This window comes from Pantherophis guttatus, chromosome 12, assembly GCF_059756535.1.
Source record: "Pantherophis guttatus breed Tessera chromosome 12, ASM5975653v1, whole genome shotgun sequence".
Lineage (NCBI taxonomy): Eukaryota > Metazoa > Chordata > Lepidosauria > Squamata > Colubridae > Pantherophis > Pantherophis guttatus.
Window position 1 is genome coordinate 21317033 of NC_142074.1, and position 23454 is coordinate 21340486.

At 43.3% G+C, this 23454-nt stretch overlaps 2 protein-coding genes across 3 annotated transcripts; one reads left to right on the plus strand and one right to left on the minus strand.

Annotated features, from left to right (window-relative positions):
• Positions 1-264: 264 nt before the first annotated feature.
• ZBTB33 (zinc finger and BTB domain containing 33) lies at positions 265-13813 on the minus strand. Of its 2 annotated transcripts, none has more exons than XM_034425907.2 (2): positions 13700-13813; positions 265-2594 (listed from the first exon to the last, which is right to left on the minus strand). In XM_034425907.2, the coding sequence occupies exons 1-2, from the start codon at positions 13740-13742 to the stop codon at positions 553-555; spliced, it is 2085 nt and encodes a 694-aa protein (XP_034281798.1). In that variant the 5' UTR covers positions 13743-13813; the 3' UTR covers positions 265-552. The 2 variants fall into 2 exon arrangements, with proteins under 2 accessions (XP_034281798.1, XP_087733805.1); XM_087877679.1 differs by lacking the exon at positions 13700-13813 and adding an exon at positions 9833-10200.
• A 547-nt stretch (positions 13814-14360) lies between these two features.
• Positions 14361-23211, plus strand: NKAP (NFKB activating protein). Its single transcript, XM_060681656.2, has 9 exons — positions 14361-14631; positions 16698-16778; positions 16873-16949; positions 17729-17779; positions 18435-18483; positions 19349-19464; positions 20186-20261; positions 20430-20579; positions 21936-23211. Exons 1-9 carry the CDS (start codon positions 14417-14419, stop codon positions 22108-22110), a joined length of 990 nt encoding a protein of 329 aa, XP_060537639.1. The 5' UTR covers positions 14361-14416; the 3' UTR covers positions 22111-23211.
• The last annotated feature ends 243 nt before the right edge of the window (positions 23212-23454 follow it).

The following is a 23454-nucleotide window of genomic DNA, read 5'->3' on the forward strand; positions in this document are numbered from 1 at the left end:
CAAAAAAGATTCCCCCCCCCGGCCCCTCCCACAACATCAGCAAGAAAATCTAGCTGCGTGCCTGTTTTGTAGTCACAATGGAACCCTTTTCAGCATTAAAGTGCTAACATGAAAATAGAAGTAAGTGGTTGAAGGAAGAGAGATATATATTCCTGTTATTCTACACCTAACCCGGGGAGGGGGGGCGGGGAGTCTCCGAACGGGTAACTTTTTATATTTTGATCCGTACGAATAAACGTCGAAACGCCTAACTTCCTAAGCGTCTTTTCACCTGTATTCAAGTATCGTTTTATTTCCTGACCAATTTTTTGTTCACAAGTTCAAAGGTTATTACACATATTATCTAATTTTAAAACACTACCGTAGGCTAAAGGTCGAAGAAGAAGCACGTGGACGTGTTCCGTAATAGGAGAGGCTCTGCAGATGCTTCCGAGCACCCCGTTGAGAAAGAGCTCTGATTTTTTTTTTCTTTAAAACAACCAACAACCACAAAAACTTTCCTCCCCCTTTTGATAACAAAACAGAACATTTTTTCCCATTTTCGCAACACCTTCAGTAAGATTCTGGTATCACGAACTCAAATTCGGAGGTGCCGTCCGATGGGTTTTGTTTAAAGAGGGATTCATTTGCTTGCGGGACGAAGATGTCGTCCCAAGTCATTGGCTTCACAGGTTGGTTCGGGACCGGTTCCTGAGGGGTCTCTTTTGAAGGACTGCCAGAATAAACCAGGGCATTGTCATTGGCAACCGGGATATTGTTGGAATTCCCCGAAATGTATGCGTAATTTCTGATCTGCAAAGACCGGCACGGATGCAAACGATACAGCTTGGATTCCCCTGAAGGATCTTGGCTGTGAACCGATCGAAGATGAGTGGCCATCACCTGATAATTGATAAAACATTGGCCGCACGCCAAACATTGGTACCGCCGCTCCCCGGTATGATGGATTTCGTGTTTGGTGCGGTATTCCGCCAGAGGGAAAACCTTCTCGCAGTAACGACAAGGGTATTTCTTCTCCCAGGAATGAACGTTGAAGTGTCTCCGCAAACTGGTGAGGCAGACATAGGACCTACGACACACAATGCAGATGTAGTAGACTTTTCCGTCCATAATCAGCTCGTAGTGATCGTCGTGCTTGACTTTCAAGCGCTTGCGGTTGGCGGAATCATTGCCCGAGGTACGTGGCACGTCGTCCAGCCGAACTTCTCCGTCGGCCTCATTTTTCACCGGGATGACGATGTCGTAGGTGTCTTCACCAATGTTTGCATAAACTTTGCAGCCGGTGGACAAGCTTTCTATCTCTGACGCTTTGTCTAACGTGATGGTCTTCTGCCCTTCAGTGATATGCTTCGGCGCAACATTTGGGGGAGCATCCTTGAGGCCTCCAGAAAGAACATCAGAAATCTGGATCTTGAATTCGTTGGGTTGGGAGACGGGTTCCGGCGGGAAGTTTACAACTTGCTTCTTCTGGGCTGCTGTGCTGTCAGCCGCAACGGTAGGTTTCGGAGTCGTGGGCTGCTGGACCAGAGAACTGCTGCTTGCCGAACCGGGACTGGATAAACCCAGGATGTCGTCATCATCTTCCACATCTTCCTCTTCCTCTTCTTCCTCATCGATGACGTTGGTTTCCATGTCGGTTAAGGAATCGTTGGTGGATGGCTGCTGATTCTCTTCGGGAATAGGCAACACCTCTATTTCGTGGGAAGAACCAACCCCTGGAGCAACATCAACCTGCGATGAATTGAGCACAAGGACATTTGGAGTCGTGGTCTTTGGAGCCGGGGGAGGAAGGGGGTCAAGAAGCTTTTGGTTTTCGGCGGGATTTGGAAGAACAGTTGATGAGTCAAGCCTTGGAGGTGCAGTTGCCACCGGTTGAGGGAGAGAATGACTGCTGGTAGAGCTGGCTACCTCAGAAGACCCAGAGGCATTCGGGCAAGGCGGGATCTGGGTTATGACTTTGGTCTCCACAGCACGCTCCTTAGAAGGGACCAGCTCTGAGCAGAAAATGACGTCGTCGTCATCATCATCATCGGAATCACTAATGGTGATCTTGGTGGAGTCACACGGCTCCCTGTATAGGGAAAAGGATTCCGTAATGATAGGCTTCCCGAGTTTTATGAGTTGAGGCTCAGGTGCGGTTGTGGGCTTCTGGACTTTGGGCCCGTTTGCCTCCAGGATGGGCAACTCCGAAGCACTAGGTATGGCCTCCGAAGACATGCTCTTCACCTGTTGCAGAGGAACGCCCAGGTCGGCGAGAAATTTGACCCCTAGCAGCTCCCCCGATTTAATCAGTTCGTCGAGCAGATCCGATCGCACCCGGACAATTTTGGAACTGTAGATGTAGTTGAGGATTTCCGCGAAAACCTCCCCCCGGATGAAGTTCAGCTCGACGACTTGTCCTGCCACGGCAAAGAGTTGGTGAAAGTAAGTGCTGGAAGCCGAAAGGATATTCCGGTGGGCTCGAAACTTGCGGTCCTCCACGATCACAGTGACGTCGCAGAAAAGCCCGAGGCCTCGCTGCTCGTCCAGCGCTTTCAAAAGCATGCCAGAATATTGGTTGTCAGTAGCGGTGATGAGCTTCCTGGTCTCCATCCCTGGAACAAAGAAATAGAATCAAAATTCCTTTCTATTGTACAAAGTTAGCACCCACCCGCTCCTAGAAGAATGAAATATTTTGAGAAATATTAAAAAGGCAGAATATTATATTTTCCTGGATGAGAAACGGAGAAACATGTTTTTTTTTTAGAGGCAGGAAGTAGACTCACTCTTAATAGCTCCTACCTTTCTTAACAGCCCTCAGCAGATGTCAGCACTTAAGAGAAAGATAGATAGATAGATAGATAGATAGATAGATAGATAGCTCTATTCATAAGCAAATTCCCTGCAGCAAGGTCTGAACAAAGGTAGCGTTAGCCCTCAGCCACAATAGGAATTGCCCAATAAACCCCTTCATTGCATCAGCCCAAACCTCAACCAAACCTAGCTCAGACAAACATGACCCCTACATGGGCCCATGGGAGTGTGACAACAGCCAATAGAATACATGCTCTTGCACAGGAACAGGAAGCTCAAATTCAAAGCCCAAAGGAAGGTATAAACTCCCCCCTCTCAACTCCATTTTTGTCAGTTGCACCAGAACCATAAACCCGTGTGATTTTGCTTCATCATTAAACCATCTTTCCAATTGGCCTCCATGTTTCCAGTATCTTTCTCCCAGCTTGGAACTGAACCAGATGGATATTCCTTCCAACACGACTAAGGAAAAATTCCTTTTGAACTAAAATAAAAAAGCTTGAAATGGTATATACATTGCTATTATTGCCACTCTAGGATAAAAATGCAATGTCTTTATTTAGCCCATTAAAAGTAGGGATTCCTGATGGAGCTGAGGGAGGAGATAAAATGAGAAATGCAACTTGCAGAACCTGAAGGTTAGTAAGGGAATTTGACAAGCAACGTTAAGGCGTGATGAAACACATCCACAGATTAACACACTCAAAACAGGAGCTGGAAACAGGCTGCATATATTTCTTCACTGTTATTTCTCAACAGCTGCTAATGTGTTGGCCTTACTAGGGGTACGTGACATGGGCCAAAAAGTGCCAGGCTCTGAACTACCACACCAGCGGTGGACAATCCTGAATAGGCTTCGCATCTCGTGTCAGTATTTGAGGGGCTGCCACAAAGAAGAGGGGTGTGTGTGTGTGTGTGTGTGTGTCAGATTATTCTCCAAAGCACCGGAGGGCAGGACAAAAAAATAATGGTTGGAAACTGATCAACGAGGGAAGCAACTTAGAACTAAGGAGAAAGTTCCTAATGGTGAGGACAATTAACCAGTGGAACAGCTTGCCACCAGAAATTGTGGATGCTAAAACACTGGAGGTTTTTAAGAAGAGACTGGACAGTCGCTTGTCTGAAATGGTATAGGATCACCTGCTTGAACAGGGGGCTAGACTAGAAGACCTCCAAGGTCCCTTCCAGTTCTATTCTATTCTCACACAGCGTCTGCCCTATGAATGGGGTACAGCATAATCTCAATTGTAACCGTGGGGCCCTACATCAAACTGTAGAACACTGTGATTATCTGTAAACTGAGGGCATTTATCGGTCCAGTATCAGTTATTTTTCATATATAGGTAGTCCTCAACTTACAACTGAGCCCAAAATATCACTTGTTAAGTGAAATGGTTGTAAAGTGAGTTTTGCCCCGTTTTATCACCTTTCTTGCCAGAGAAAGTGAAATCACTGCAGTTGTTAAGTTAGTCACACGGTTGTTAAGTGAATCTGGCTTCCCCATTGACTTCGCTTGTCAGGAGGTCGCAAATTTCCTCTTCTTCCTCAAGAGAAAACATGTCAGATGGCACCTTATGCTTGCTATGCAGTGACAGACTGTGGGCAGAGGGAATGAAAGGGGTGGAATGCTTGGGAAACCGAAAGTAGCTGGTGTACCACCTTGAGAAGCTGCCTCAAGGTCACCCAGCTGGAAAGAGGAGGGACCCACAATTTATGAAAACATCTTGCATGGACTTGATGGGTTACACTGGGGTGGGCAATGAGGGCCAGTTAAAGGGGGTGAAGTAGAACTTAAGGGATTTTGGCCCACAATTCTCAGTTCTGGCTTTGCAATGCTGCAATTCAGGTAGTCCAAAATTGAGCCTGGAAGTTACGTTGCTAAGTGAGAAATTTATTACATGAGTTTTGCCGTTTCATGATTTTTCTTGCCGCATTTGTTAAGCAAACCACGGCACGGTCTGTTTTGAGCCTCTGATTCCACCATCTTTTAATTTTAACTTTTTGGAAAACGCTAGTAAGCCAGGAAGATGGCGAGTTTACAAACTGAAAAAAGAGAGAGAGAAAAACCTGTTGAGTAAATTACAAGGTGTGAAAGGAAACCTACAGTTTCAAAATGAGATTTAAAATAATAATAATAATTTAGGAATTTTATGAAAAATTATACGAGGAGGAAAAAATTCCAGCGGAAAAAAGAAATACAATGCTTGGAAAAAGCTAAACTACCAAAAAGTGCCTGAAAACTGTTAAAATTGTGTTCAATGATTCTACCCGCTATCCAGCTGCTACTAGGATGCCTCTTATCTGAGAGTTCCCTTGGGAGCATCCCTTGGCCGTCTTCCAAGGTCATTCCCATATAGATCATTAGATGATGCAAGAGTTGGTGCCTACTCTTTCTGCTTCTCCTCCTTTCGGGACCGCAAAAGCTTGGGAATTTTTTTTTTTTTTTTTTGATCACGTCAAGAGATAGCTCCTTAAGGATTCTTCACAGGCAGACGAAATTGTTCTGACCTAGGCTTCCTTAAAAAGCAGGAAGCAGAGTCTTGGTCCCGGCAAAACCTCTTTTATTTACACGACTGTGAATTCCTTTCATTCACAGTCAGCAAGGCCTGTCCAAACAGTTTTTCAAAGGAATATTTATCAACACAGACCTTATCTCGCTTGGCAAGCTGACACGTAACTAGTTTTCCAACGCAGTACAAGGCAAAACTTGGCACAGAGTCACGGAACGAAAGAATTGTTTCTTGCAAAAGACCCCTCCCCATTCGCTCCTCTTTTGTTTCCTATGGGAGGGGGCAATCACTTCCAAAGTGTGGCTTTACTCCCAAGTCGACCCTGCTTTCTTAGTTGTTCTTGTTTTCTGGCAGCTCTGCGCATGGGAACAGGCTCCAGCTGTTCCTCTGCCTCGCTGCTGTCTAGCTCCCTCTCTGCCTCTGACACAGAGCCCTCATCCGAGTTTTCTCCAGCCCCCAGGACTGGCCCAAGTTCCTCCCCAACCTCCTCACTGTCTGACTCTGCTGCCAGCTCTGCTGGCCACCGGCGGGCCACAACAGAAATGTGGTTTTAAGGGAGGGAAAAAGCTAAGCCCTGGTTTGTAGAATGCACCGCAAACGGCTGGATTCGTTCATCGTGCTAAGCAAGGGAACCATCACGGTTTGCAAAGCACAATGCTTGTGTTTTTCCGCCATCCACTCAAGTCAAAAATCACTACGAATCACCTTTAAGGCGATGGGACAATATGAAAATCCAGTTGCTATTAAGCGTCCTTATGTTTTGGGGGTTACATTGATTGGACAAAGTTTTCTAGCCAATCGCAGTGTCAACAGGGTTAACCTACAGGTTAAGTCAACTTATGACCACAACTGAGAGCCAAATTTCTGTCGTTAAGTGAGCTCTGCCCCATTTTAACGAGCTTTCTCACCGCAAAAAGAAGTTGTGAATGCTCTAACACTGGAAGTTTTTAAGAAGAGATTAGATAACCATTTGTCTGAAATGGTGTAGGGTTTCCTGCCTGAGCAGGTTGGACTAGAAATCTCCAAGGTCCCTTCCAACTATTCTGTTCTGTTGTTCTGTTCTGTTCTGTTCTGTTCTGTTCTGTTCTGTTCTGTTCTGTTCTGTTCTGTTGTTCTGTTCTGTTCTGTTCTCTACTCTACTCTACTCTACTCTACTCTACTCTACTCTACTCTACTCTACTCTACACTACACTCTAATTTCTATTGTTAAGTGAATCACTGCCATTGAGACGTTAGTAATCCAGGTTGTTAAGTGAATCGGGTTTCCCCGTTGACTTTCCTTGTCCGAAGATCGCAAAAGGGGATCACGTGACCTCAGGACACCGCAACGGTCACAAATACGAACCAGTTGCCAAGCACCTGAATTTCGATCGCATGATCGCAGGGGTGCCGCAAAGGCCGTAACCAGTGGTGGGTTGCTCCTGGTTCGGCCCGGTTCGGGCGAGCCGGTAGTGGTGATGACGTGACGTCAGCAAACTGGTTCTCTGTGACTGTGAGCTGGGCCCTCCCGCCCGCCTCCGCGTTATACCTACCTTTATTTGTTATTTTGTTTTAGCCCAGCTGATAGGCACGGCAGAGTGGATTGCTGCGCCTCAGCTGGGCAGAAATCTAATGCGCTTGTGCGGAGCGCACAAATGCGCAAAGCACGTGCACGAAGAGAACCGGTGGTAACATCGGTTGGAACCCACCACTGGCCGTTAACTATAAAAGTCTTGGTAGTACAGTGGTCTAAGGCACCCTGTTATTAAGCTGGTTATTAAGATCAGCTGCCTGCAATTACTGCAGGTTCGAATCTCGCCAAGGCTCAAGGTTGACTCAGCCTTCCATCCTTTCTAAGGTAGGTGAAATGAGGACCCAGTTTGTGGGGGCAATAAGCTGACTTTGTATAAATATACAAAAAGGATGAAGGCTATTGCTGAGCACATTGTAAGCCGCCCTGAGTCTCCGGAGAAGGGCGGCATATAAATCAAATTTAAAAAAAAAAAAAAAAGTCGTAAGTCACATTTTATAACTTTGAATGGTCACTAAACGAGCTGTTGTAAAGTCGGGGACTATCTGTATTAGGGTAATAATAGCAGACCCGGCTGCTCTAGCAGAGAAATACGAAAAGAGGAACCATAAAAGAAGAAATATGGCATTTATAGGTATTGTCTACCAAGAAGAAGAGCCTAGCACCCATGGCTTTTCCCAAGCTCACAATGAAGGTTCTTAATTATGCTAAAATATACACTAATTTCTGTTTCTTAGACAAGGAACTCAAGTGAATAGTCAGGCCCCATAGTGGCTGGATTTAGTCACGCCGTGGGGCTTTCACCACCAGACAGAAAGAGCCACGAAGCGTCATTGTGTTGGTTTTTTTTCCTCGAGTTCTGCAAATTCAGGTTATTTCTGCTTGAAATTCCCTGTCCTTGTGGAAAGTTCCAGACGCCCTGATTGCATTGCAAAAGGAGACTAGGAAGCAGGCGTTGAGTGCCGTCTGAGTTTTCAGAGGTGTTTTTTTTTTGTTTTCTTCTTTTCCTGGGGCTCTTTGAAGCAGCCCCAAAACACAGGCCAGGTTCTGATATAAATATCAGTTTGATCAGCCCAGAAGCAAGCTGTAGACGTGTTTGGTCCTCAAACCTTCACAGGACCAGCTTCAAGAAAGAGCGCTTGGTCGTGTCTAAACAAGCGGGTTGTTCTCTGACTCGTCTGTCAGCCCCACCAGCTTTCCCAGTCGGGATGGACTCCAAATCCCATCATTGGCTGCAGAGGATAGAAATTGTAAACCCAAAAGGATTGGAAGGGTTGCAGAGTTTTAAAAAATTTCCCCAGGGCCACGGACGTCGGCTCTAATTGAACCAAGTTTCCTTGGCTGTCCAATAAAGCACCCTCCGTTGTTTTAGGATTACACTTCCTTCAGCCCTGCTGGCTGGGGATGATGGGAGCAGCAATCTATCCAGAAATCAGCCAATGGGGGCTGGGGGGGGAGGGTGGAGATCAAAAGAGCAAGGGGAAAGGAGTTGCCAATTCATTTCCTCAACTTTTAACATGCCAACTTTCCTCCTCTCTCTATCCCCGAGCTAGCCCTTAAAAGAATTCTCTGGCCCTGCTGGCAGGGGGCGATGGTTATTGTAGTCACAACGCACCAAGTTGTCAAGCTGAGAAGCTGGGAAGAGAAGGGAAAACAGGAGAGGCATTCAAGCTTAAGTAAGCTTGCCACTCCTCCAATCCTTCCCTTGCCGGGAAGCATGGGAGTTAGAATTCAGGCTGATAAGTTTTGGAAAGAGGAAGAGAGAGAGAGAGAGAAGAGAAAGAGATTGAGAAAAGGAGAGAAAAGAAAGGGAGAAGATAGAGAGAAAAGATAAAAGAAAGAGGGCGAAGAGAGAGAGAAAAGAAAAAGTGAGAGAAAAAGAAAAAGAGAGGAGAGAGGAGAAGAGAGAGAAAAGAGAAGAAAGAGTGAAAGGAAAGAAAAGAGAAAAAAGGAAGAAAGAGAAAAGAGAGAAAAAAGAGAAGAGAGAGAGAGAAGAGAGAGAGAAAAGAGGGTGAAGAAAGAAAAGAGAGGAGAGAGAAAAAAGAAAGAAGAGAGAAGAGAGAAAGCAGGGGAAAGAGAAGAAAGGAAGAGAAAGAAAAGAGAAGAGAGAAGATAGAGAGAAAATAAAGAGAAAAGAGAAAAAGAAGAAGGAGGGTGAAGAGAGAGAAAAGAGAGGAGAAAATAGAGAAAGAAAAAGTGAGAGGAGAGAAGAGAAGAGAGAAAAGGGAAAAGAGAGAGTGAGAGAGGAGAGAAAAGAAAAGAGAGAGAAAATAAAGAGAAGAGAGAAAAAGAAGAAAGAGAGTGAAGAGAGAGAAAAGAGAGAGAGGAGAAAACAGAGAAAGAAAAAGTGAGAGGAGAGAAGAGAAGAGAGAAAAGAGAAAAGAGAGAAAGAGTGAGAGGAGAGAAAAGAAAAGAGAGAGAAAATAAAAAGAGAGAAAAAGAAGAAAGAGGGTGAAGAGAGAGAAAAGAGAGAGGAGAAAATAGAGAAAGAAAAAGTGAGAGGAGAGAAGAGAAGAGAGAAAAGAGAAAAGAGAGAAAGTGAGAGGAGAGAAAAGAAAAGAGAGAGAAAATAAAAAGAGAGAAAAAGAAGAAAGAGGGTGAAGAGAGAGAAAAGAGAGAAGAGGAGAGAGAAAAGGGAAAAGGGCAATAGAGAGAAAGAGTGAGTGAGTGAGTGAGAGAGAGAAGAAAGAGGGAAAGAGAGAGAAAAGGAGAAAGTGCCTCTGGTGGCAACCACAGAAGCAGCTGAACTCATTCCGTGTCGATGGGAGGGGAGGAGGATTCAATAAAAAGGTGTGGGGGGGGCTTCTTCCAAGAGGCTAAGCCACCCCAGAGTTCAGAAGATGGGTATTGTAGTCCCCCACCATGCACCTGCCAGGAGCAGCTAACCCACCGGAGACGGGGGGGGGGCTTCAGGAGGGAGGGGAGGGGGGGCGGCTGGCCCAAAGCAAAGCCTGCCCTTCTCCTCCGCTGCCGGATCAAAAAAAAAAAGGGGGGGGGGAGAAGACCGGCTCTCCGTTACCTCCGCTCCGCCCCGCGTCTTCGGCTCTCTCCGCCCGCAGCCCCGCGTCCCTCCACCCGGACGCTCGCTCGCAAGTCGCGACGCTCGGCTCTTTCCGGAGCCGCTCGGCCGCCCTCGTGCTCCCGCCCGAACGCCGCACGGAGGGTCTTCGCGCCTGCCCGAACGCCGCTCGGCCCCGCCCGGCGAGAAGCCGAAGAGGGAGGAGTCGTTAGCCGAAGGCGTTCGGGCTCCGGGAAAAAAAAAAAAAGAGAGGCTTCGGGGATTTTCGGCTCCCGGGCTAAAATCCGAGCGGGCGGTAAAGCCTTTTTTTTTTTTTTCCTTCTTCCCCTTCTCTCTCTCTCTCCCTCTCTTGGCTGCGGCTGGGAGGCATCCCGTGCAAAAAGCGTCCACGTGCAAATGCTCCAGACACGTGCAAATGCTCCAGGGGCTGGCTGGGATCCAGGCCGACCTTCTGGGTCTCTTGGGGGCGGGGGGGGGAGGATGCAATAACATTGCCACGAGTTCCCCTTTGCAAAATCTGCAAAACTCTCTTGCAAGAGTTCGCAGCCCTGCAGCCCAACAAATATATATATCTATTATATTGGTTTTATTTGTTTCCTCGTACGATTTGATAGCTTATTAGTAACCTCGACTCTCACGAAGGCTTTTATCTTTTTATTCTTGAAGAATCTTTTTTATTCTCCTTATGTACACTGAGAGCCTATGCACCAAAGACAAATTCCTTGTGTGTCCAATCACACTTGGCCAATAAAGAATTCTATTCTATTCTATTCTATTCTATTCTATTCTATTCTATTCTATTCTATTCTATTCTATTCAATGGGAGATTGGACATCCGTTCCTTGCTCTAAGTGCCTGAATAATCAGAGGAAATTCCTTTTAAGATCCAGGCTGAAAGGAGATTTTAGCTCCTTAGTGAGATCCAACGGAACACAATTCCTGAATCTGTAATCTTTAGAGATCCCCCCAAAAATATACTGCTCCAAAAAATAAAGGGAACACAAGCAGAAGACACCCGAGATCTGAATGAATGAAATAGCCTTATTAAATACTTCGTTCTTTATATACAGTAATTTATATACTGCTCAAACAACTAAAGGGAACACAAAACTACTTTATGTAACGAACAAAGTATTTAATAAAGCTATTTCATTCATTCAGATCTCGGGTGTCTTCTGCTTGTGTTCCCTTTATTTTTTTGAGCAGTGTATATCTTTTCATTTAACTCAACAGTCTGGATTTGCACCCTCTGAACCTTAAACTTAAAAAATGGCTACAGGTTTCTTGGAGCAAATCAACATCCTTCGGTTGTGTCTTAAGGACAAAGTGTCTTTGCAGCAGGGAAAAAAAAGGAAAGTTCATTAAGGCCGTTTGTGTGAATTGCTTTTGATAGTCTTAAGGCCCAGGGGGATTAGCATATCAAAAACAACTAACTAATCTTTAAAAGCAGCTCCTGTTAAAGGACTTTCTTACCTCCCTATCGTGATCTACAGTAGTTTTATCAGCCTGGGAAGATGGGCATTTCCCCCATTTGAATAGAAATGTGAATTGTGGGGCCAATTCACTTTTTCAGCTTTTAAATTTTAACTTCGCCACTAAAATTGTGATCCTTTCCCCAGAATGCATAAGCAATGTATTCTCCCACCTCCCAAAAAAAGCCGTTTTTAACAGTTATTCTCAACCACAAACCAGCCAAGCCCTCTATTGTATACCAGCCCAGCCTATGCGGACTACAACCTCAAAGAATTAGGCTAAATAATTCTACTCATATAGAGAGCTTGTGCTCTGACTTGCATTATATTTAATATTTTCCCTCTGGTGATCTGGCTTTTAATTCATGCCCCTTGCTTTTTATTGCTATATTTAATGGTTTTTATTGCTAGTTATATCATGCCCAGTGACTCCTTTGGGGGGGGGGGAAGATGGGCAGTTGTAGAAATCTGACCAATAAATAAAAGGATAAGGTAAGTCCCCTTTTATCTACAGGTAGTCCTCGACCTACGACCACAATTGAGTCCAAAGCGTCTGTTGTTAAGTGAGACTTAATGTTAAAGCGAGTTTTGCCCCACTTCACGACCTTTTTTAATAACCACCGTTATTGAGTGAATCGTTGCAGTTGATAAATTTTGCAACCTGGTGGTTTAGGTGAATCTGGCTTCCTCGTTGGTTTCACTTTTCAAAATTTCATTTTTCACTTGTCAAAAATTTATTGTGGCCAATAAAGAATTCAATTCAATTCATTCAATTCAATTCTGTCGCAAAAGGGGATTGCATGACCTTGGGACACAGCAACGGTCCTTAAGTATGATGCCAAGAATCTGAATTTTGATCACAATATAGGGATGTTATCAAGGTTGCAAATATGAAGTCGCTTTTTATAACTTCAAACAGTCATTAAAGAAAACATTGTAAACAGTCATTGTAAATTGAGGACTATGTGTATTACAGCAAAGTTTCTATCCACTAATAACGATTTTAGGTTAGCATCCTGCGCTCTTCTTTTGCAAAATAAAAGGCCAAATCCACTCCCCACAAAGGTCAACCTTTTCCATGGCTCCAGCAGATATCAAAAGTGGAATTTCATCCCTACTGCAGATCTCCAAACCAAAGTTGATAGGATCCATCCTCTTAAGTCTGCCGAGATTCTCCAAATCATGGTTATCCCAAAGGTACTTGTTTTTCAGGAGGCAACTGGACTTTCTGGTTTTTTCTTTTGAAGATGTTTCGCTTCTCATCCAAGAAGCTTCTTCAGCTCTGACAGGATAGTGGGGAATGGAAGGATTTATACCTTACAGACAGCTGGTCATTTGCATTCTTGGAGAGCGTTGTTGAAGCACTTGGATGTGTATCTGTGTCTTCAGGGTCAGGGACCTTCAAAAAGGATGCAAATGTCCCGCTGTCTGCAAGGACTATAACTCCTTCCATTCCCTACCATCCTGTCAAAGCTGAAGAAGCTTCTTGGATGAGAAGAGAAACATTCTTGAAAAGAAAAAAACAGAAAGTCCAGTTGCCTCTCGGAAAAAAAAAAAAAAAGAGCACCTTTGGGACAACCACGACTGAGGGGACTGAGAATCTCCATACACATTTGTCCCAAAGGTGCTTTTTATTTTTTATTTTTTTTTCAGGAAGCCACTGGACTTTCTTGTCTTTTTCTTCGAAGGTCCCCATCCAAAAAAAGGCTGCCAAATGTCCAGCTCCATCTGCCAGGAGGAATTATTCATCAAACCTTTCCATTATTCCCCATGCGAGAACTGAAGAAGCTTCTTGGATGGGGAGGCGAAACGTCTTCAAAAGACAAGAAAAGTCCAGTTGCTTTTTGAGAAAGAAAGAAAGAAAAAAAAAGGGGGGGAAAGCACTTTTGTGAGACGCATCCCATAGGATCCTATTGGGACCCATAGGATCCTATTGGGATCCTATTCTTCTCCCTGGGGAGGGAGGGGGGGGTTGCGGGTGTCAAAACAAAGCAACTGGGCCCGATATGCTCCCAAGGCTTCTTGGGGGTCGACCCAGCCTTTCTTCCCCCCGAGGAGGCTCAGCAGCACCGGGGAAACCGTAACCACCGCATCCACCCAGGCTGGCTGGGCAGGGAGAAGGGAAAAAGGCCTCAAAGCGAGCAGCTTCTTGGGCCCGGCCGCCTTTTCGCTCTCTTGGCAGCATGGAGGAGCCAAGCAAGCCCGGGGCTGAGCGGGAAGCCCGAGCCAAGGCCGGGCCCGGCCACGCGTCCGCCTCCGCCGCCCTACCGCGAACAAGGCCGGGCGGGCATCGCTTGCCCAGATGAATCTCCCCTCCTTTCCCCCCTCAGACCTTTCCCGGCTCCCGTGCTCCGGCCTGGTTTTTCCGAGGGAGGCCGAAGACGGCGGTTCTTACCCGGAGTCATGCCGCCCGCTTCGCTCATGGCGCCCGGCTCCATCCTCGCGTCTCACCGGCGGCAGCCCATCCGACAGCACAAAGGAACCGCCTTGCGGAACTCCAGCGGAGACGCCGCGGCACCCGGGCGGACGGAATAGAGGGAGCGCACCGACCGGAAGTGGATCGGGGAAACGGTGTTTTGTTGGGTTTTTTTTTCCCCTTCTCCCGCAGACGGAGGGTCCGGGAGACCGCCCAGGAGTCTGGATGGCTTTGTTAGGAAGAAAAGGGGAAAGGGGCTGAGGGGAAGGTCGAGCGGCCGGGCGCGGATCACGGGGCCGGAAGTGAGGTATGGGGGAAGGAGAAACGGACGGACCGTTTAGTTTTTTTTTCAATAGTGCCCGTCGGCGGGCTGTGCTGTGAAGGAAAGGGCCCGAAGTGCTCTGGACGCCCTTGTAAAGAGATCCAGGCTACTGGCTAGGTAAACCGGGTCTCTCTCAGAAAAGCTGCCCGACAGCGCTTAGCCAGATCCCAAAATCGGATTGAAGCGGCGCCGGAAGTGAAGCCTTGCGCGCACCTCTTGAACTTTCGTGCCTCTAAGGCTCTAAGTGACTCTTCCTAAAAGAAAAAGGGCGGAGGCGGCGCCATGGTGCTTAGCGGATGTGACGTCAGAAAAAAATCGGAAGTCGCGATGTTGGGGCCTAGAGAAGTCGCCGAGGCCTGGTCGCCTCAGCAGCCATGGGGCCGGTGTCGCGTTCGCGGAGCCCTCTGGACTCCCCGGGGTCACGTCGGGGACGAGAAAACGGCTCGGCCAGCCCTTCTCCGTCCAGGCACAGCCGCAGCCGCCGGTCTCGCTCTCGGGAGCGCAACGGCTTCCGGCGCCCGCATCACTTCGGTTACCGGCACGACCCGGAGCACTACGGCAAGGAGCAGGAGGAGTCGCTGCGGCAGAGGCGAGTGGCGGCCCGCCCGGTGGTCTGGCTCGGCTTCGGGGGTTGAAAAACCGCGTTTATTCTTGTTTTATGGTTCGCCTCGCTGTCAGCCAGATGTTGACTTTGGGTTTTGGGTCCTTCTGTGATATTTACTACTACTACTACTACTACTATTATTATTATTATTATTATTATTATTATTATTATTATTATTATTATTATTATTATTATTATTATTATTAAATCTTTGGTGAGATTCACAGCCCTTGAGGCTGGTTAATAGCTCAGCAGCTCGAGTCCTAACCAAGGACCTAGGAACTGTTAAGGTATCGTCGGTTATTATTATTATTATTATAACTACTACTACTACTATTACTATTATTATTATTTATTCATTAAACATGAAACTCAGTTAAGTGAACATTCAGAAATGCATCACAAATACCATTGACTGGTGCTAATGGTTGATATTACTATTACTGTTATTTATTATTATATTACTATTATGGTATTACAATTACTATTACTGTCATTACTATTAATAATAATAGTAATATAATAACAACAACAATAATAATAATAGATAAAGTCAACATCAAGAGCCTTGGTGGTGCAGCGGATTAAAGTGCTGTTAAGTAGCACCAGCTGCCTGCAATTACTGCAAGTTCAAATCTCAACAGGCTCAAGGTTGACTCAGCCTTCCATCCTTTCAAGATAGGTAAAATGAGGACCCGGATTGTGGGGGCAATAAGCTGACTTTGTATAAAAAAGAACACCGCTTGTGGGAGGGGGGGGCGAAAGCCCTACTAAGCAGGTATATACAAAAGTATGAAGGCTATTGCTTAACGCACTGTAAGCCGCCCTGAGTCTCCGGAGAAGGGCAGCATATAAATCGAACCAATAAATAAATAAACAAATAAATAAATAAACATCTGGCAGACAACTATTAATAGTAATAATAGTAATGATTATAATAAGCATCAAGGACCCCTCAATATTATTATTATTATTAATCCCCTCCATGGTTACCCTTGTTGGGTAATAACAGTAAAATAACAATAATACCATGATAGTAATACTAGTAATAAGTAATTATTGGTATTATTGCTACTACTACTACATTATTATTTATTACATTATTATTTTATTTTACTGTTGTTATTACTATTACCCCACAACAAGGGTAACCATGGAGGGGGTTAATAATAATATTGAGTTGTCCTTGGTGCTCTCTGAGCTTGGTTGTTTTCTTGCAAACGTTTCATGACCCAAATAGGTAACATCATCAGTGCTAGAAAGGAGTGGAGTTTGCTCTCGTTTTATTAGTCAGAGCAAGGATATAAACAGAGAGCCAACTCCACGCTCTACTAACACTGATGACGTTACCTAGTTGCGTAATGAAAAATCTATAAGAAAACACCCAAGCTCAGAGACCATCCAGGACCCCATAGCTACAAATATTCTCCTCTTTCAATATTATTATTATTGGGCGTGTGATCTTTCATAGCTGCTGGAAGGAAAGGGTGATCGCTCCGTTTGGGAAAAGAAGCAATATTGATCCAAAGATTCAGCAACATATGTTACTGCAGCGAAGGATTTTGTGATCCTTTGTAACTCTTTTGTATGTATTGTATTGTAGGAGTCTATTGATTAATAAAGGGGGAGGGATGTTTGATAACTCTAAAACACAAGGCAAATTTTTTAATACATATATTTTTAGTGTGTTTTGAGGTTTTATTGATTTGATCAAATTTTTTGCTCATCTCCCTAAAAGAGGGAGTCTGGACAGGGATCAAATAAAATACTAAAACTCAAAAATAGGATATAAAATTTAAGACGACAATCCTATTGATTTAATTTATCGATTAAAATTCAGTGTTAAAAGTTATTTAAAAGCTGGGCAGACGTTTTTCAGAATGCTAACCAGCCCCAGGAGGATAATTGGGGGAGGATTTGCAGTCCTTTTCTTGAAAATCGGAGGGCTTTGTCCACCATCTTTCTGATTATGTGTTAACATTTAGATTTGAGGTGAAGATGATTTCATTTTCCTGCAGTTCTGACTATAAAAATATATGTTTTTTTTACAGAAGACTAAATGAGAGGGAACGAATAGGCGAACTAGGAGCACCTGAAATCTGGGGACTCTCACCAAAGCTTCCTGAGCCAGAGTAAAACTTGCATTTAATTTAAGTTACATTTGTATTTCACCTTGGGCACTTTAGTTGATAGATCTTTAAGACAATATTCTGCTTTTAAATCTAGCTCTGATGAACATACTCCCGCAGAAGACGAAGATGGATCATCTAAAAAAAGCAGCACCTCCGAGTCCAGTTCAGAAGGTACACTGATGTGTTTAAGATGAAGCTTGACTAATCAGTAATATCTGTGGGGAACTCTTTCTACTTTCAGTTGTAAATGGCATTTCCAAAATTGTCCAAAATAATTGGACAATTATTTTATTAAAAAATAAAAAACGGATAGAGAAAAATTATCACGTGAAGTGTTAATACCACTTTATAATGCCTTGGAAAGGCCACACTTGAATGCTGCATCCAGTTTTTGTTGCCACAATGTAAAAAAGATGTTGAGACTCTAGAAAGAGTGCAGAGAAGAGCAACAAAGAACCTCTAGAACTGGCAATCGGATTATATTTCAGGAGGAAGCACAGAATGAATTGCTTGGAAATTGAGTCAGGGCAACTAGATTTATATAGAATAGAATAGGAACAGGAATAGAACAGGAACAGAAACAGAATAGAATAGAATAATAGAATAGAATAGAATAGAATAGAATAGAATAGAATAGAATAGAATAGAATAGAATAGAATAGAATAGAATTTTGTATTGGCCAAGTGTGATTGGACACACAAGGAATTTGTCTTGGTGCATATGCTCTCAGTGTACATAAAAGAAAAGATATGTTCATCAAGAATCATAAGATAAAAATAAATAATAACAACAAAAATAATAATAATGTAAAAATAAATTTATCCATTTTATTAAAAACCCATTCAACTTCCAGATAATTCTGTCTGAATGACTAAGAATCTTCATTGGCATATTAGGATGAATTGTTTATCTGATTATAAAACAGACACTTTTCAAATAATTTTTTTAGAGGAAGAGAAGAAAAGGAAGAAAAAGAAAAAGAAGAAAAAGGCTGCAGCACGTAAGTATCAAATTACGTGATACTTGGGAATAACGTTTTTCCTTGATTTGGATTACATACAGAAAAAATATCCACATTTTTTGCTGAAATGAAAAAGGAATATGATGAGTTTGGTTCAGTTGAACGCTTAAGTGTCTTTTTACCATTCTGTTTGGCTCAAAGAATATGACACTTGTACTTTCAAGAGTTTTACTTAATAGAGAAGCAATATATAGTGCCAGCAATTCTTTATCATTAAACTAATGGGGAATTAAATATTAAAAAATTATCAGATAGTACAGTATGGAACAGGCATTCAGCCTTGGCAATTTTAAGACTTGTGGACCTCACCTCCTAAAATTCCCTAGCCAGCAGCTCATGTTTACTTACACAGCATGTCCATGTGATTCACTGACTACTGGAACAGTATTAACTGCTCCAGGGCTCCCTCTGCTTTATCAGACCAAGAGAAAGAGATTGATTAAGGTCATCCTATAAGATTCACAACAAGATTAGAGATTTGCATCTTAATCTTTTTCATTCAGTCCTCGTAGTCTGATTACTCCCATTGCTAATTTTGATCTCTCTTGGAAACATAATCAGGTTTTAAGATTTCCTTCTTGTGTCTCCCCCCCCCCTCTTTTTTTTTTTTTTCTTCTTCTATTTAATACTTCAGGTGAGGAGGAGAAAAAAAGAGCCAAGAAGAAGAGAAAGAAGCATAGAAAGTAAGAACTCTCTTTAAAATAATCTGCATACTTTCTGTATTGAATACTATATAATTCTTCCCTTAACTGCTTAAAGACAAGCCAAAATCTGTCTTGTTAATGAGATAACTCCTAAAACGTTGGTTTGACTTTCAACTTTTGTTATTGTTTAAAGAAAACCAATTCTTTAAATTGGTTTTCTTTCCTTTCTTGACTCCTTATGAAATTTCAATTTATTCCCTTCAGCTCTTGAATTCTTTCAGTTCTTGAAATTGTTAAATCAGCAGTTAATATTTTGGGGAAAGATATAAAGAGAAGGAATGTGGTCTTTTGCTTCAGCCTAATCCCTAAAATTAAGTTCCTTTTAAATATCAGGGTGGTTTACTTCCAAATATCTCCAGGGCTGCACAATTATGAGATTGCAAAACAGAGAAATCACGTTGATTTTGTTTGGGCTCCATGCCACATTACTCGTTCTATACTGGTATTTTTATATTGGTACTGGGGACAAATTCCTTGTGTGTCTAATCACACTTGGCCCAAATAAAGTATTTAGTTCCATTTTTCAGACTTGGCACCTTTAAGATGTGTGGGTTTCTTAACCCTCAGAATTCCCCAGCCATCATGTTAGAAGTCTATTCATCCTAAAATTGCCAATTTTCAAAAAAAAACAAAAAAAACATTCTACATGAGCAAATAAAATGTAAAATCATATTTATATCAGTTAGAAAGAAAAAAGAATGAAAAACTTGAGATCCTAACTTGCTGTTGCCCATTTGCAGACGGTGCTGTAACCAAAGTATTTTATTCTTGTTGTAATTGTTGGTTTTTCTCTCTCCCTGACAGTGGCCCTCCAAATTGATCCTCTCTCTCTTTTAATGACCAGGAAAAAGAGCAAGAAAAAGAAGAGTAAGAAGAGCAGGAAGGATTCTAGCGACTCGAGCAGCGAAGATTCTGACGAGGGAGCTCTACATGGGGACGATCTCTGGATTGAGAGATCAAGTAGGTGGTTGCCACTGAGGATGGGATAACTAAAATCAAGTGATGTGCACCCCTTTGGTTAAGACAGATGCACTCTCAACTCAGAATGTTTTAAAACTCAAGCTCGTTTCATTGGGAGATTACTAGCTGCTTTAAGGATATTCTTGTTGTCTTTACATCCTTTTTTTCCAGTCTGGATTGTATTTTTTTATGCTTTTGTCTCGTAAAAGGGGCTTTATCATTACCGTTTATTAATGATGTACAGGACTTAAGACCACAATTGAGCCCACAGTTTTGGTTGCTAAGTCAGACATTTGTTAAGTGGCTCCCATTTTACGACTTTCCTTGCCACAGCTGTTAAGTGATTCACTGCAGTCGATAAGTTAGTAACCCGGTTGTTATTGTACAATGACAATAAAGTTATTATTACTATTATTGGCCTCCCAGAATAACCCCAATCAGCTGTTCCAGGCTGCAGGGATTGCCACAGACCATCGCCGCCTCCGTGCCTCGCATTTTTGGCTACATTTGGTATATAAGACGCACCCAAATTTTCACCCTCTTTTAGGTGTGTCTTATACTCCGAAAAATACGGTACATCCTCTTTAGATTTTTTCCACAGTCGTCTGGATTGTAATTTTTATGCTTGCTCTTGTAAAACCGGGCTTAATCATGATTGTTTATTAACGATGCATACTGCCTCAGCCTTCATGGGTTTTTTTTTTTCCCCTGTTTATTGCAGAAATCACGGATGCCATTGATTTTATTGGCCCAGAAGCTCCCATCACTCACGCTTCTCAAGACGACCGCCCTTTGAAGTGAGTGCTGTCATCTGTGGCTGATAACAGACCATGATTGTAGATACAAATCCCACACAGAGGGCGAGCTGCAACACCAGAGAGGGAGAGAGCGAGTAACCCATATTCTTTTCTCTCTTTTTTTGTTCTTACTGTGGTTTACATTGGCATTCTCTTTCTCCCCTGAAGCTACGGTCACGCGTTGCTGCCCGGTGAAGGTGCCGCCATGGCCGAGTACGTCAAGGCGGGCAAGCGGATCCCCAGGAGAGGTGAGATCGGCCTTACCAGCGAAGAAATCGCTTCGTTTGAGAAATCCGGCTATGTTATGAGTGGCAGCAGGTAAGCGACCTGGTTATTTATTAAGTTTGCACTACTATTAATCTTCTCATCGTTCCCATCACCCATCTCCCCCCACTTATGACTATATGACTGTAACCTTGTTGCTGGTATCCTTACGATTTATATTGATATTGTTTCCTGATTGCTTATTTGTAACCTATGACTATCATTAAGTGTTGTACCTTATGATTCCTGATGAACGTATTTCTTATTTTGTGTACACTGAGAGTATATGCATCAAGACAAATTCCTTGTATGTCCAATCACACTTGGCCAATAAAAAAATTCTATTCTATTCTATTCTAAAAATGGCTGCGAGGGCCAAGAGCTAACCTTGCCTTTGATTGGCCTTTCCAAAAGTCCCAGGGCAATCTCGAAACAAAGAATACATTGGATCCTGCCTCTATTTTATACCTCATTGTAGTGAAGAATACTGAATTATATTGGATTGTGCTTCATCATGATTATACCTTCGTCTATTGAATGCCTTTGTTTCTATCCAATCAAAAATGAAGGTTTGGCAGTAACATGTCATCCAGGAATTTCAGTCTGTGCGTCTGTGCTGTAAGCTCCAAGACTTAGAATAACTTTATTGCCACGTTGAACATACGCTAATCGGCATACATTAAAATGCAATTTCGTGGCGTACAGCTCTCAAAGCTGTCTGTACCTCCAATATACACTACATTTACCTGACAAAATAAATACAAAAATATGCATATGCACCAGTGGTGGGATTCATAAGATTTTACTACCAGTTCTGTGGGTGTGGCTTGGTGGGCGTGGCAGGGGAAGGTTACTGCAAAATCCCCATTTCCTCCCGATCAGCTGGGACTCAGGAGGCAGAGAATAGATGTGGGTGGGGCCAGTCAGAAGTGGTATTTACCGGTTCTCCAAACTACTCAAAATTTCCGGTACTGGTTCTCCAGAACTGGTCAGAACCTGCTGAAACGCACCTCTGATATAACATATATATGACTACAGAGAAATAACACAGTCTAGTTCGGCTGTATACATGCACACGGGGAGAAAAACGAATCTTGCCAGTTTTATTTATTACTCTTATCTCAGTGTTTCGCAACCTTGGCAGCTTTGAGATGGGTGGGCTTCAACTCCCAGAATTCCCCAGCCGGTCAGCGAATTCTGGGAGTTGAAGTCTACACACATCTCAAAGTAGCCACCGAATGAGAAACTCTGCTCTAGGTGAGATATCTTTTCCACACCATTCTTACAGTTCCCATACGCTGGTGAGATTGGAGGGAATGGAAATGTCTGAAATGTAATGAAAATTCTCTTGTCGCCCATTGACGCCTTGAGTGTTGGCATTTGACTGATGGGCACCTTCTCTGTCCTTAGGCATCGGCGAATGGAAGCGGTACGTCTGCGGAAAGAGAACCAGATCTACAGCGCGGATGAGAAGAGAGCCCTGGCCTCTTTCAACCAGGAAGAAAGGCGAAAGAGAGAAAACAAGATCCTAGCCAGCTTCCGGGAAATGGTCTACCGAAAAACTAAGGGCAAAGATGAGAAATGAACGACGTGTTCTCCCTACTGATGAGCAAATGGGTGGGGCCCTGACACTGGCATGTGCTCCAGGAATTTGGGGAAACAGTCCATAGATATCCAGTTTAAGAATCCTAATTGGTCTGGTGAGGCCTTGGAACTAACTTGCAGGGTCTTTTCCAAGTCAGATTTAACCAAAGCGGGCCAATCAGTACCACCATAATGCCAAGAAGCTACTGAGAATACTCTTGCTTCTTTGCGATTGAGAAAGTAGCACTTTAAAAAAAAATAAAATCAGTTGGAGCAAAAATTTGCATTTATGGGGGTTCAGTGAAGACTGTTTTCTATCGACTTTGACAAGAAGACAATGTTAAGCCCTGAATGGAACAACAAGATCTCTTATAGGACGAGTGTGTTTTGTGAAAAATGGCCAGAACATACCCTGGGTCTAATTCTCTTGCACCCAAAAGTCAGAAATAGCTTTAATGTTGACAGTTGCCTTTATAAGCTTCCTGCCTCGAACAGACCCACAAATATGAGCGGATTGTTAAAACAGAGAAAAATTTGTTTAAATCATGATCTTGTTTTCTGGCTCAAACCGTCAAACGTGGGTTGTCTCCTACAGATTCCTTGTAAATAGGAACACAAAATATTCTTTTCATTTTGAGATTTTTTTTTGCAGATTTAATACTGTGTTAAGTCTGGCTCTCAGTGTTTTGCAAGCAAGAATGCTTTGAAGATCGGTAAATATATTTCCTGCTCGACTAAGTGTAAATAGTTTTTTTTTTTTAGCAACGTTGAGATGAATATCCATCTGAATAAGTTTTTTAACCCTGTAGTTCCTTCAGTGGCTTTATCTATAGATAAAATATGTTGGTTGGAATTCAAAGTTCATGTACCAACTGCCACGTGTTGGGATCCCTTTTGTAAATTTTGAGTGCACCCTAAACTTTAGAAGCAAAGCTGAAGCCACATTTTGAAACAAGAAAGAAAGGAAATCCCAATGTAAATACACCCCAGTATCAAGGACAACTTTATTGAATGCATTCTGGACATTACTTTCTTGCACAGTTCCAGTATGATACACCACTTCTAAACTGTATTTTTAAAATTAAAATGCCCTCCCTAAGTACAGATGGCTGTGTGTTATTTTTTGAGGTTTGCCAGTTTCTTATTTGTTCAGTAGATGTCTATCCATCTTTTCTTGGAGCTCGAAGATACATACAGAGCCCACCGTTCTCCATTGCTATCCTCACAATAGCCACGAGAGGTAGATCCAGGCCGAGAGAATGACAAAGTCACCCTGTGGCTTTCTATAAACTTTAGAGGTGGATTCGAACATGAGTTTTCTCAGACTTAACTTTAACTCTCAAAA

What these genes read in the sequence shown, in the direction of transcription:
- ZBTB33 (XM_034425907.2), bottom strand. Translation starts at nt 13,742, where the DNA reads ATGGAGCCGGGCGCCATGAGCGAAGCGGGCGGCATGACTCCGG. An exon ending in AGCGGGCGGCATGACTCCGG is followed by an intron (nt 2,595 to 13,699) that starts GTAAGAACCGCC and finishes TCTTTGTTCCAG; the next exon opens with GGATGGAGACCAGGAAGCTC.
- NKAP (XM_060681656.2), top strand. Translation starts at nt 14,417, where the DNA reads ATGGGGCCGGTGTCGCGTTCGCGGAGCCCTCTGGACTCCCCGGGGTCA. An exon ending in TCTCTGGATTGAGAGATCAA is followed by an intron (nt 19,465 to 20,185) that starts GTAGGTGGTTGC and finishes TGTTTATTGCAG; the next exon opens with AAATCACGGATGCCATTGAT. An exon ending in CAAGACGACCGCCCTTTGAA is followed by an intron (nt 20,262 to 20,429) that starts GTGAGTGCTGTC and finishes TCTCCCCTGAAG; the next exon opens with CTACGGTCACGCGTTGCTGC.